This window comes from Rhopilema esculentum, chromosome 7, assembly GCF_057945365.1.
Source record: "Rhopilema esculentum isolate cy_ngs chromosome 7, ASM5794536v1, whole genome shotgun sequence".
Classification (NCBI taxonomy): Eukaryota; Metazoa; Cnidaria; class Scyphozoa; order Rhizostomeae; family Rhizostomatidae; genus Rhopilema; species Rhopilema esculentum.
The window spans coordinates 7331486-7346152 of record NC_142821.1 but is presented as its reverse complement, the minus strand read 5'-3'; the positions used below and the strand labels follow the sequence as shown (position 1 = coordinate 7346152).

Genomic DNA, 14667 nt, shown 5'->3' with positions numbered 1-14667 from the left:
TGTTCGTAATTTGTTCTTAATCTAATAGGTTGTAAGCAGTGCGAGTGCTAATTTTTTCGCTCTAAGGTGGTATACAGGCCTCATTTGCCAACAAAGTGAGTGAGACAGCCTTAATTTGCTGACAAATTTGAATATTCGCCTAAAAAGCACCCACACATCGCTAAAAATCCTCGATTTTGAGAAAAAACATTGTTCAAAATTGCATTTTGCAGAAGCTCAGCCTCAGCTTGTTCTTAATTTATTCTTAACTTTTGACCAATCTTGGGGCTCGTGTTCTTATAAAATTGTTCTTATAAAAAAAGTGTGTTAAAGGTCACCAGGTTCATATAAAAGCCCAAAAACTCGAGAGCATAATAGGGATCGGGGAGGAGGTGGTTGTAATCAGAGAAAGTAAGATAACTTTCCTCAAAACTGCTGGCCTTTGCAAATGTGTATACGTTGATTTATATTACTTCAGTCTTTCGAAGGTAGACAAGACAAATTTGGGGAAACGTTAAGGCTAAGTTCTCTCGCCTCGACTTTGGCGATCCCTTGTTTATTACCCATGTTAACAAACTTTATTAACATGCTAAAATCTCATTCGCTTTAATATGTGAGATAAAGCCATGTTTTAGAAACATTTCATACTCAATGAAATTGACTGTGTGAACATTCTCTGTTTTGACTGGGTTTATACTGGCTGATTCATATGACAGACGACATTGTCCTGTACAGATATCCGGATACACCTAATCGTTGTTCGTACAAGGTCTCAACTTCTCATGTAAACTGCTTCCTGGCTCTTGAAAAAAATCAACTTAAGTCTATTTTTAAAGCACGGAAATATGTTTTCGAAAAATAATGATTTCCCTTCTTTTTTGGGTTCCATTGTATATCAGCAACACTCATAATGGTCATTGAATAGGAACCATTACAAAAATGATCAAGCATGGTCATTCATTCTCTATAGATCTATTTCATTGTACATTTAACATCACCAAACCTGTTCAAACATATTTGCTTTTAATAACTATTTAGAAGTTGTGCTGTACTGCAAATCTCATCATAATTGCAACACAGGAAGCAAGGCAATTGCAGTTGCAAAGCTGATACAAAATAACGAGAATTTTGTTATTTCATAAATTAACTATTTAATTATTTAGCCAATCAACTACCTAAGTAGTTTGTTAGTTGGCTGGCTGGCTGGCTATATAGTTAATTTTTAAGCAAGTTAGATAGTTTGCTACCCTTGGTACCCTAGTAAAGCATTCTAGTCAACCGCGGTGCCAAAGCTCGAGTGGATGCGGAGGAGAGGAAATCTCTAATTCCAATCCTTGCTCTAAAACTTTTTCTGTGACTAGTTTCTAGCTATATTTATGAATCTAAATAATGGAGACTCTGGTACCCAGGGTAATAATTTCCAGCTGGTTTATTAGCTTATTAAAGAAGCTAGCTGGCTAGCTGGCTAGCTAGGAAGTAATTTAGTCTTATATAGTTAGCTAGCTGTTTATTTGGTTCGTTTCAGGGTGCCGGCCAAAAAAGTTAGGAAGGGGGCTTTGTTGTAGGGAACTTCTAGAAGTCACACCCATGGCTACACCCTATATGCTTGCAATTTTATTATAGATTCTCTGTTGGGTGTACAAAACCACTGGCTCGATTTAAAATCGGTATCAGGTAAGTTTAAAAGCATCCTGAAAGTTTCTATTCGCAACGAAAAACGACTAAATGAATACTAACAGAAGAAGTAAACATTCCGGAAATGCCTCCCTCTCGATATAAAACGGCTAAGATTTGAATTACAAATGGGCAGTTATCATCGCTAAAAACAGGACAATCTCACTAAAATTAAAAGCAATTTAAATTTCTTTGCTTAGCAATTTAATTGTAGCCACGATTAAAGCAGGCGAGTTAAGTAAAATTTAGATTTCGTTACACAAAGATGATATGTACAACGTTCACAGCAAACGTTTTGAACAAGAATTGAGATTAAGCGAAAAAAGTGATAATAATGATAAATAATAATGATACGTAGTCAATGAAAGTGAAGAATGGCGAGCGAAGAATGGAAGGAGGTGGAAAAGGATAAACAAAGAAAAATGGGGGGAGGGGGGGGGGGCTTGACAGAATGAAGCGAGAGAACCAGCAAAACGCGGAAAGTCGGGATGAATAGAGAAGAAAAAACAGCATAAATAGATTGCTAGCTTAGCAGTGAATGAAGCTTAGCGAACAATAAGCAAATACCTACATGCCGAAAGGTACAAGAAGGAAGGATCTAAAAGATGTCATTTAAAAGAAAGAAAATGAAAGAATTTTCATCAGAGTTTGAGAAAAAAATCAAATGGATTAAAATTGGACGAATTTTTCGAATAATTGACGAAAACAGGAAAAAAGGAGGAAAGACATTGCAGGAAAATTATAATAGCTACAATGTAATACCAAACATTAAAATAAACGAAAGATGGAACACTTCTGCTAAGGAACAAATTACAAGCAAACTTTGAATGCATTGTTAGACGAATAAACTGGGGTGGACATAAACACGTTCAGTGGGGGGTGGCGTAGCAAGGGCACGTGCTCTCCACTTATTTGCAACTCAAATAAGTGCCCTTTATGCCTACACATGCCCCAGCCCTACTTTTAAAAACATTTTCTACATCTCGGGTGAATAGATATTGCTGCAATTATTTGTCGAATATAAACATGTGATTTTCACCTAATTAATTAGAGGAGGAGGGGCAGTGCTCCGATGATATAGATGTAGCATCCTCTTTAAATCTACGTTGGCTTCATTCTTCATTCTAAAACTGTCTCTGTCTTATTCAATGATTCTGTCTAATCCTTTACTTGCTACGCCTCAAGCATTAATTTACAGTCAACCTTCACTACTGATAACTGAGCAGCTAAATGTTTATCGAAACTCTCAGATCAGCTCGTCTGCTATTTAGACTAGACGCTGAACTCAGCATTCAATGGAGAGAAGAGTCATGTGTTATCCTTACGGTTTCCGCTTTCCCCAATTTATAACTTCCTGGGAGTTTCTTCCAACAAAAAAGCATTCAAAAAACTTTATCAAAGATCTTCAGTCTCAGTTTTTCGAAAAATTTGGTCCTTTCAACGTTAATCAACCAGCGAAAACAGTCAATGTTTTTATCGCCATTGCTTATAATTATTTAAGCTTGTCTATAGATCTATTTGACTTTGCTGGCCTAAAGATCTATTTTGTGGCTTTTTATGAAAGCCAGTCGATATATAGAATCAACGTAGATTATGTAGCAAGCCTTTTGTTAGTCAAAAACCACCTGTGAAAGGATAAGAGAAAAACTGGAAACTAGAAGCCTGTTTTCATTAAATGAACTTGAAATTCTACTGAGGAAAAATTGATATTCTATCTTAATTGTGGTTTTCAAATATTTTCTCAAAAAATTACCTTTTTAAGTCAATCCCAAACAATTTTTTTCTAAAACAAGGAAAAACTTTTCGGTAGCCTCCCCTCTCACTTTCAAATTCGTGGCATGGCCCCTTTAAAATGCTTGCTGCATTTACAATATCGACATCATAGTCTCTTTTTGATGTTTCATACGTCTAGTGAGCTCTTTTCTGAGTCTACTTTGAGGGTCCGAGATCGAGAGAGAATAAGTTGGTTTTACATTAAATGGTTATAATAGGAAAATAGACTTAGGCTTCTAATCTTTTAAACAAGGAGAAAAGCTTGCTAAGACGATTAAAGAATCATAACTAACATGCAGACAACTTTATCCAGCAAACGCTTTCTTCTCAGAATGATTTCTGTGTCTATCAACTCCCAGCAGGTCCACTGAAAGATCGACGCCAAGGGTTAAAAGATCAACCGATCGACTGCTCAGCTAACCCCATAACTAGCCCATTATTCAGAAGGAAGGTACATCCTTTAGAACACTGGACTGGTTATCACAGAGAGAACAGAAGCGGGGGCCTTTTCCAAAATTTACTTAAAAACCATACAAAAATCGCCCTGCTATTGTATTTTAGCATATTTTAGCCCCCCCCCCCCAAAAAAAAACTTCCAGCCCTCACAATCAGTAACATGCTCCGCGTGATAGGCTTCTGCTCAGCATCCAGGCAGAAACTTAACCACAGGAAGGATCCATGAAGTTAATTGTGGTTTTGCGCTGGGAATATAGAGCACATTGTCCACAATTGCAATATATTGATAGAATGTAAGGAATATTTACGAGCTGGCCTGTCTCCTAAAGGCGACCGAACGAGCTTTCATAATATAGTCACCACAACTCTTTAACAAACAGCAAATATGTCGTTAACTGAAAAAATTAGCAGCAATATTATTGATACATTGTTTCTCTTGTCAGCCTTTAAAATATTTTGATTTGTAACAGCTGCAAATCGAATAACATACATAAACCGAAACTCGCTTAAGAGGGATTCAACAAGCAGCAATTTTTTTCGATGCAAATTATATGAACTGTGTGTACGCAACAACGAGGTAGAATTTGTTTCAATCTAAGTTAAGATTTGATACTCTGATTCCCAGTCTGCATTCGAGATCCGTTTTGAGCCAGATATGCGGCGAGAATTGACCTCTAGAAAGTTTCCCAAATAGTATTTTTGCGAATTCTGGTGAATATCTGTGGCGAGCGAAAATTCCAGAATACTGGTCTGATTCTGATCGGAAAGCTTTATCAATTTCAGAATTTCATTGTCGTAAAATCCTCCTCGAGTCGATAGGCTTGGTAGCGAGGGTGCTAGGGTTGAAACTGGGTGTCTGTTGAAGCAAAGTTCGCAAAAATGCATGGACATCAACACATCCCTTCTTAATAGACCACCCTAGGTTGATAGTCCCTCTTTAATAGGTGAACCTCCTTACCAATAAATCAGCTCTCTCGTTCCTATGCAAATTGTTAAGTGGCCTAATGAAATGGCAATTATAAACTTTACAACGTGTAAAGGAAGAAACCGCAAAGTTTTCTAAAGATAAACATTTACCATAGTTGTTACTCACGGCCAAGTCTATTTAACAAATCATCATAATAAAATTAAAATTGGAACAACAAAGGAATAGAAACTTTTAGTGCTGAAAAATAAGATGCCGAATATATTTGTACTTGTTTTGAATGTATTAGTTCTTTTGACACCTTACCAAAATTATTAATTTAACCAGTGTATTCTGTTACTTTATTGACAATTTATTCTTGCCATTTGGTACGTAATCACTTTGCCAGAAAATTCTACCCTTGAAGTGTGACCAATAAGTTAGCAGAAAGTTATGTTTATATTTGACAAATAAATACCTGGCCCGAGCTCTTCAACTGAAAATTCCCGTCTCCCTCAAGGAAATAAGGTTATGAAAAGTTCAACACACATTAAAACCAAAGAAGGAGAAACTGGGGACAACGCGGAATCGGATGATTTGAGTTTATAGCAAAATAAATTAGCTCTTCAAGAGACTGTGCACGCCTATTCGCCATTGAAAATCAGGAACACTCCATCAAACAAACACCTTTGTCTGGTAGATGTTTGCGTCTATGTACATGCTATCTTATCAGTAAATAGAACAATGGCAATCAAGGGAATTCGTCCGCGAATAGCTGTTTTCATATTCCTGCCCTTTTCAAACTCAGTAGTTCAGAAAACTCACGTTTCTAAAACTATCTTTGGATTTGGGTCTTATGGCAATTAAAATTCATTCCTTTGAGGAATTTATTTTGCTTTTAAATGTATCAAGTAAAAGGACGAGAAAGCTTTGAAAATGTTGCTGAAGGAAATAGAACTGGCATCGTGCATCTATTGGGGGGTGTCGCACCCCCTACACCCCCCCCCGCTAAATCCGTCCCTGGTGACCATTGATCAATGCTAGGAGGTTTTCACATCAGACGTGTCAAAAAACTCGTACACGACATGGAGCAATGGTTTTTAATAAGAAAAAGCCTGCATTATAGACGAATTTCTTTCTTATAAAAGGTGATTGTCAAGCGAGGGTTTTATCTTATTAAAACTAGAAGCGGTTTTGCATGCAAAGAAACACACCATCCTAATAGACTACCATAAAGGCCACCGTGAGAATCCCGCAAAACTCCTCCCTGAAATTGAACAATGTGCAAAATGTTTCAGGCCTTGGTGACGATATTAAGTCGTTTTACATGGAAATCCTGCCCAGACATGCATATCTCAGCTTTCAATATGAATAGTTTTTGTCCATTAACCTGACGCATGCATGATGTGGCCATACTGCAAAACTCGCGATATTCCTTTTCATAGATATAAACTGAGACTGAAAACTCTGACCAGTATAAGTACAAAAACAATGTAATTTTTGTAAACACAAACCTGATAAAGTTAACAGCCCATTGCCGCTGATCACAAGATAAACGATTATCAAAAATCCATATGTAATTTCCATCGTGACTTTCAAACTATATATCTGCAAAACAAAATAATCCCTTCCGAAAAACTAGAGAAAAACCAGTAGCAGATTCCCTTTGCTCCTGAAGTTCGCAATAAGTTGCTCCGTTTTACTTTTGATGCCAGCAGCAAGATAATATTGCCAATTAAATGCTTTATTGAGCACTTGCACGCTTCCTTTATTTATTAGGTTTTAAGACAAAGACTATTGAGTTTCTTGTTCAATGTCACAGCAGCTCTGTAGCTCTTATAAAAGCGTGACTATTTATGTAGAAGCTGTTCTCTTGCACATGACCCGATACAACTCACTTCCCATGCGGTCTTCGATGCAATGCACTGTTGTTTTATGCCGGAAACACTTGCATAAAAGAATCTTCTTAAGGCCAACGTGGACCTGCTACCCTCATATCTCCATTTCGACTGTTCTGCAACCGATCACACGAAAACTAAAATAGCAGAATACTGCAAAAGTTGCGTCAAATCGCACAGTCATGAGAAATTCAAACTATGTAAAACCGAAAAGAGGTCGTGACCAGCCGACAGGACTAGGAAGATATGGTAAAGCATGAGCCTTGCGCAAATCCTATTGATGAAGAAATTCACGAAAAGTCGATTAGTTCAGACCGAATTTTTCTTTTGAAGAGTGCGATTTCACCTGATATCATCATCATCAGGAACCATCTTCTATCAGAAGGTTCTACCATGACTCCCAACTATCCCAAAATCTGAGTTTTGGTTTGTTGTCATGGTCATAGATAAAACTAAGGTTTTATCTGGTTTTCTGGTTCTTCACCTGATAGTGTGATGGAATTATGATTTTACCCGGACAGAAATAATAAAAAGCTGTAATTTGGCACATAGGTTCCATACGATAATGCGAATAACCAGAAAAAAAGCCCCATCAATTGGAATTCCTTATTTGGGCATGTCCCATATGGCGCACTGATCAGCAGGGGTTCAAATTTTGATGTCGCTAAAACCACATTATATGTACATATTCTGAAAGACAGTTTCATGCTGAACAACTTTTATTCAACATACACGTCCTCACAATGTGGAAATAAGTACTTTCTGGTAAAAAATAGCAGATAGGGGGCAACTGGGCAATAGAATGTATACAGTGGTGGCGCCAGGGGAGGGCTAGGGTGCTACAGTCCCTCCATTGGACGCATCCAGCCCCCCTATCGGAAGAAAATTTTAGGTTATTGTCGGAGCAAATGTGACAAAATAACGTACGGAAACTGCATATTTCAGTCAACTTAGCCCCCCTGTTGGAAGCTCCAACCCCTCTGTCGGAAGATTTCTGGCGCCACCTCTGAATGTATACAAGTTTATTTATGAACAACTTATATATTAACAAGATCAAAACATGCGATGATGAAATCCTATCTAACAAGGAGCCGATTAAGAATCCCGCTAAACATTTTGAAACTTCTGCAATCCGTGTATCTGCGTCCGGCAAGGGTGTAAAATTCCCTCGCTCCGTTAAGAAATTGCCAGATTTCCGCAATCTACGCCAATTTTCCTTGAAATTCTGTTCTTCCGCAAACACTGATGACATCTTCATTTGGAGAAAAAAGGCAAGGATCTACCCTGTGCCTTGTAGACAAATATTCTTGCTGGTAATAACTGCGGGTACGAAGGTATTTTAATGCAGAACACGGGAAAAGGTGAACCACGTTGAAGTATATATATTTGTCTCAGGATTTTCCAATTTCTAAATCCGGGTTCTCCGTTTTTCATAACTATTTTTCGGGTTTTGGGTCCTAGGTACTCTCAAAACACCCTCTTTCCATGTGCGCACTTCTCAATTGAAAAGTTTGCAATATTTGGGATTATACGTAATTTGGAAGTTATCTCTTTTTCTGGTAAAGAAGGGCGCATAAAGGGAATATTACTGGCCCAGCATCAAGCTGTAGTTTTGTGCAGCCCAGCATCAAGCGTGTTCTTTACGTCTTAGTAACAAAAATTACTGAGATGGAGGATGTCAACGAAAAAAGTTGAAAAACTGTCAGAATTGAAATCTTCATCTTTGAATTAGTTTATAATGAAAAAATCATGTTTTCTGGACCGTTCGGTCGCGAGTTACTTTGTTTTGAACATTTAGATATTTCTTTAGATTTGACCGGAATTTTCTGCTGCAGTGAAAAAATTTCACTAGAGTCAGCCCGGGCCGAGTGGGTATTACCATACTTTATCTTATTAACCATATTTTGCATCGATAGAATTTGCGATAGAAAATGAAAATATTCAGCAAGAGGATCAGCCATTTTTTCCGCGCGCTTTTCAATATTAACTCGTCCCACTTTGTTTCTGCCCCATCACCACTAAATTTGCAGATTCTAAGGGTACGTATGTTAAATAAAAGTTATTCAGCATGAAATTATTTAGCAACATTAAAATTTTGAACCACTACTGATCAGTGCGCCATTATGGTATTTGCCCAAATAAGGAATTCCCAATGTTCAATTGATGGGGCTTTTTTCTGGTCATTTCCAGCTTAGTATAGAACATTTGTGCTCCAAATTACAGCTTTATAATATTTTTATCCGGGTTTTTGACCGTTTTTAATATCTAATTCCACTACACTATGACCGTATATTAGTTGGACTGAAAGACTAACTTTCAGAGAGGAATTTTTGCTGACAAGTACAGAATGTCAACAAACAGACGAGAAAAGTCTTTTTATTAGAACAAGTAAAATGTTTTAATAAAATGAGTGTAACTGATTTCAATCTAAGATCAAGCCAGTAAAGGTGAAAGATGCAACTGGAGTCGATGTCAAACATTGAAAAGGTGATGATTACTTTGTTCTTAATAATTATGATGATTATGATGACAATCAGGGCCATCGCCACAGGGGTTGAAGGTCATGTCCCTTCTAAAAAAATATCATTTGTTAAAGAAAATATTTTTTTTGCCAAATCAAAAAGAAGCAGGGCCATCTTTAATTTTGCCACAACCGAGGCTGGTGGGTAAGAGGACCTTTTCTTCATATTCTCGAACTTTGGAATAGAAGTTGTGACCTTTACTATCCTCCCTGTATACTCATGCTGCAATTCAACTTTATAATAACGATAGTCCAAATGTCATTAATGATAGTTACTCTTATTAAAATAGTCGAAATGGCTATTTGTAGAACATATAATCTGCTTAATTCTAAGTTACGTCTCGTTTACAGAGTCTGTTACTATTAACAAATTTTAATAAACACAAGAATGTAAAAAATCTATTATATACACGCTAAAAGTTATGACAACAGGACGGGGCGTATGACAAAGAGATTACAGTATTGAGAATGTAAGACAGATTCAGATGATCCCCAGTCCAATGATACCTGAATTTATGCTTTATTGTACTTTGACTTACCTTTTGGTGTATTTAGACTATGACAAGTCTTGATTGCTTTTTAATTTCCTGATTTGTTTTTCATTCTTATTTTCATCCTATTAGCTATGGCCACGTTGAAGGTCAAACAAAGCAGTACTCTTAAGTGTAACAATGGTTCTCCTTATCGTCTCGATAAAAGGCAACAGTCCTGTTTATTTTGAAAAATCGCAAATACAGAGTGCAGAAAGTTTCTAGAAACATTCTTCGAGAAACGTTTTTCGAAGAGAAAAAATATTGGGGTGGGTAGGGGGATGTGTTAGAAGCCTTCGTCACTTGTGCTGGAGAGGCAATTGTCCCCAAATTACTGAACGTTCATATGATTATCAAGGTAATCAATAAATTTACCAACTCGTTGATCATATTCTTTGGTAAGAAATGATAACAGATAACGGTAAGTCACAACAAAGTCATAAATGTAATAAGACACGTAAAGTACGATAAAGTTGAGTTTTAATGCCAAGTTATTGCCTTAAGTTCTACTTGGATCGATTAGCACACTGTTTTGCATTTTAGCTGAAGAATCTTTGTTAGTGAATATATAGTTATAATGACAAATATTGCAGGACACAAACATTCTTTATACGTAGGAAGGACATATCTAGTACTATTCATAGAATGACCTGATTTCATAACGAAACATTAGCTATTTCTGTTGCGTAAATACAGCATCAACTATAGGATACACATACAACAGGCAACAAGTTTCCTTATATCAGGGTTTGTTCAGATCAGTCAGCCCAATTGCCAGAAAATCCTGGCGCTAACTGTTAGCAGTAGCATTTTGGAGATTCTATTAAACAAACAGAAGGCAGAGAGCAACAATTGTGGGGGGGGGGGGGGTCATCATGAAAGCTACAAACAAGAAACAAGGCGACACTTAGTTCGTGTATAGCAACGTTATCTGTATGATTAAAACTAAAGGCTTAGATTTGACTCCACTTGCAAAATTTAACGGATTTAACTCTCTGGGTAGAGGTCGACTTTGAAATCGTTTATTGGATAACGGGGATCGTGGCACAATTCAGTTAAGAGTTTGCAAATAAGACCTGCGATTAAATAGCAGATAAAGATGGAAAAGCACATTAACGGGGTACAAAATCGAAGCGTAAGATTAAGTGATGAGTTCAGTTACAAGAGTGTAAGTGAAGCAAATTGTTTTAGTTAATGCATAACTAGTCAAGGAGGAACTCGTATTTAGACAGGTAAACTGAGACTTGTAAAGTTGGATTACATTCGTGCTTGAGTAGCAGCGACTTCTGCGGGAGGTACAAAGTTCATGGACCAGAGAAATAAAGCTAAAAGGGATAGTCGTCCAGTATATTAAATGTGAGAATATGCTGACTGTGAAATCGATTGACTTTTGATTCCATGAGAATAGCACTTGCTAGACGAATCAGATTACGGATGGCAGACAGACGTGAAATGAAAAGAGAACCTGTTGATATAGGACAAATAATGTCAACTTCGAAGGAAAATTCATAGACAAGAAAGAGTGATTCTCTCAAAGTGGTAGGTGGCTGAAAAACGTATAGCCTTAGAATTAAAACGTATTGCCGTAAGTAATGTTGATTACATGCTGTAATACACTTTTATTATATGAACGCGAGCCTCAGCCAGAATGAAAATGAAGCAGAGCATATAATAGTCAATGAAAACGAGAGAATCGAAAATGTAAAAGGAATTTAGCTATCTCGGAACACTGATTACTGATAATTATGACGACAAGAAAGACGTTCGCAGAAGATTATGATAGCAAGAAATGCCATGGTCTCACTAACGAACTTATGGAAAGATAAGAGAATAACAATTGCTACAAAGAAATGGCTGCTACACTCATTGGTTTTTAGTATAGCAAATTATGGTTCAGAATGCTGGGTGCTGAAACAGTCAGACAAAAAGATAATAGAAGTTTTTGAGCTATGGTGTTACCGACATCTAATGCGCATCAGTTGGACTGAAAAGAAAACTAATGAATGGGTACTGGAGAAGATGACTGTAAACGAGCGGCTACTAACAACACTAAACCGAAGAAAAATGTCTTTTATAAGTCACATACTAAGGGCGAATGACATAACAATAGATTTGTTTATTGGAATGGTTTATGGAAAGAGAGGAAGAGAAAGGCCAAAAGTTAGATACAGCGAAAATATCAAAGATTATTTCGAATAAGTATTTTAGAGATATTTCGAATGGCACAGGACAGGAGAAAATGGAGAGCCACGATGGTTTATTTTGAACCCTCCGTCACTTGATGATGCCTCAGAGTTGGTAAAAGATAGAAACAAAAACATTCATCACAAAACAAGGAATTTTGCTATCTTGTTTTAGAAGGCAGCGAAAGGTATAAAAGATAACATCTTCCGAAAGGCAAATCTGTCTACAAAACACTGCTCTTCTCAGTATTCAGAAACAAAAAACGAAACAATTCTTTCTTGATGTATAAGTACCTAACACAATTGCAGTTAAAGTTGTCAGTTATAAAGCAAATCAGTTGGAGAATTTCATGTTCATCCGAAAAGAAAAAGGAGACCAAGCCTAATGAAAGTTATAAACGAGGCGATTTCCGCACGGTCAAAAAGGTTTTTCCTTCCATAGCCTCACTTTTATGCACAGCAAGTTCCGAAAGCGAAATTGAATTAGTACAACAACAGTTGTACGGGTTGATGGATTACAGAAAGGGAAAAGGAGCATGCTGTTGGTTTAAATTTTTCATAGCATGTCCTGAGGCACAACCTTGGGAATTTTGCGATTCTTTCCAATTTATCCATAATAGCATTCACTTCAGGCATGATTCTTACACTGTCCAGAAAAATCAATATCTTTTCTCCGGACAATACCCTTACGCTTTTTGATGACTGTTCCAAAAATTAGAGAAGGCAGGGTTTTGGCGTGGCTCTCAAATTTCCTTTGTTATCAATGATCTTCATCAAGGTCATTGACTGTTCAACCATTCTCATGTGGTTTGACACTTCATTTTGTTTAAGAGGTCTTCCATTGCTCAAGTTGTTAAATCATCAATAATTTCTGTCTAAAATCAATTATTTTTCTCTAGAGAAAGTGGAAAACGATCTCCGTACCTACAAAATTGGCTGAGAAATCTTTCAGGTACTTTCAGGGCTGCAATCTCAGAAATATCAAGCAACTTAACCTTGTAAGCATTAGAAAGAAATCTAGCACTATGTCAACAGAAATGCTACAGGAGACTTGTATGTTGTCATTATACCTATGCAGAATAAATGTTGAAATTTTCGATAATCGTTTCACCATGAATGGTTTTTTGAAGAAAGGGTTGTGGCTCTTGAGCTCTCATCCCATCAAAACATTCATTCTTTCAGAATAACCATTCATCAAACTATTCATATTAGGATAAATGTACAATAGAAAAAAAACTAGACTATCTAAAAATCTTATTATCGATCCAATTTTAAGTAAGAAAGGAGGATATATCTAAGATTTGAACCACTATGTTTTTGACAATTGATGGAGCACTTTAGAATAGAAAAAGACCAGTCTGCCAAAATTGAACAGGCTTTGGTCGAAGGTATCTTGTACCGCCAAGCACATGGCAGACAACTCTGTTGTTTAAAACAGTAGCTAATACAATAAGGATGTTCCATTTGCCTTACGCTCATTATGTTTCTAAACGACATTTGTTAGGATTTCATCATCAAGTTTTCCTAATTGTTGAAAAGGAGCCGGGCCGATTAAAGGACGAGGGAGGTTTCCTTGATCTTATCAATTCATTTTAGAATAAAAAATCGAAATAAACACCAAGCCGAAAAAACAGCGTCTCATTGTCGATTTATATGCCCTGAATGACGCATACAGAAGATGTTTTTCTCGACATTTCTTCAAATACCAACAAATGTAATGATTTCTCAACAAACATTCAAAGCATAAATATTGCTGTTGCTAGGCAGTCAATATTTGATTATCCTGGAGAGCAAAATTTACGAGCATTACTTAGCTACTGTATTGTTGCTGTTGTTGCTGTTGTTGTTGTTGTTGTTGTTGAAGTTGCTTTTCCTTTTGTTACATGATACGTAGCTACATCAAGTCCAAAATGTTTAAATGTTTTGTTGTATTTTTCTTGTTTCTTTGTTGTGTTTGCAGTTGTTTTTGTCGCTATTGTTGTATTTTGCGGTTGCTGTTATTCATGTACTTATTCATCTTTTTATTTCTGCCGTAGCACGTGATATACAAGTAACACAAAAAGCAAGCAAAGAAACGACATTTAAAGCAGTGGTGGTTGAGCAACAGCGGGACTTGGAAGACGCCCCCCCCCCCTCCCAGGTCGGTGAGAAAATGTTGAATGAGGGGTAACATTTTGGCAACATATTCTTTATGACCTGTTTCTATGATTTTAACATCAGGGAACTGCGTCATGGGCGTTCCCTGATGTTAAAATGGTCTTTACTCTTGGCAAAAGTGAGTTTTCTGGCATAAAAAGGACGTTACCTTAAATAATATATTTTGCCACCCTCTCCCCCACCCCTACACATGACATCTAAGCACACATTGATAAGTAAATAAGATTTTATACGGGAAAAGCTAAATCAGGTATGCATGTGAAATGAAACGGTTCAAGACTTTGAGAGGGTTGCCATTTTGCTTCTATGACCTATAGCTCAGTTGCTATTGGAAAATTAATTCGGCTAATACACACCCCCAATGGATGAGCCTCAGGCAATTTTAGTTCTGGCATACAAAACGATCGTAAAGGCATAAAATTGTTGAATAATAACGAAATAAATGGTAGAATTAAACGGCAGGATTTGATAGAACTACCACATTAATGCAGCATACTAATATTACATCAATACAGAAATGTGCTATCACAAAAGTTGATACCCGGTAACAGACAAAGATGGATGTGTCGACGGGTAACTGCTTACAAGAAGG

General features: G+C 36.9%; 1 protein-coding gene across 2 annotated transcripts in view; it reads right to left on the bottom strand.

The window, feature by feature from the left end:
- LOC135683704 (A disintegrin and metalloproteinase with thrombospondin motifs 6) overlaps positions 1–14667 on the bottom strand; it is a 98924-nt gene that overhangs the window by 58614 nt on the left and 25643 nt on the right. The window contains exon 1 of one of the 2 annotated variants that reach the window (XM_065199039.2): positions 6301–8277. The exons of the other annotated variant lie outside the window; for it this stretch is intronic. Coding sequence (XP_065055111.1) covers positions 6301–6373 — 73 coding nt within the window. The 5' untranslated portion in view covers positions 6374–8277. Of the gene's footprint in view, positions 1–6300; positions 8278–14667 lie in introns of those variants that run through there. 2 annotated transcript variants of the gene reach the window in all.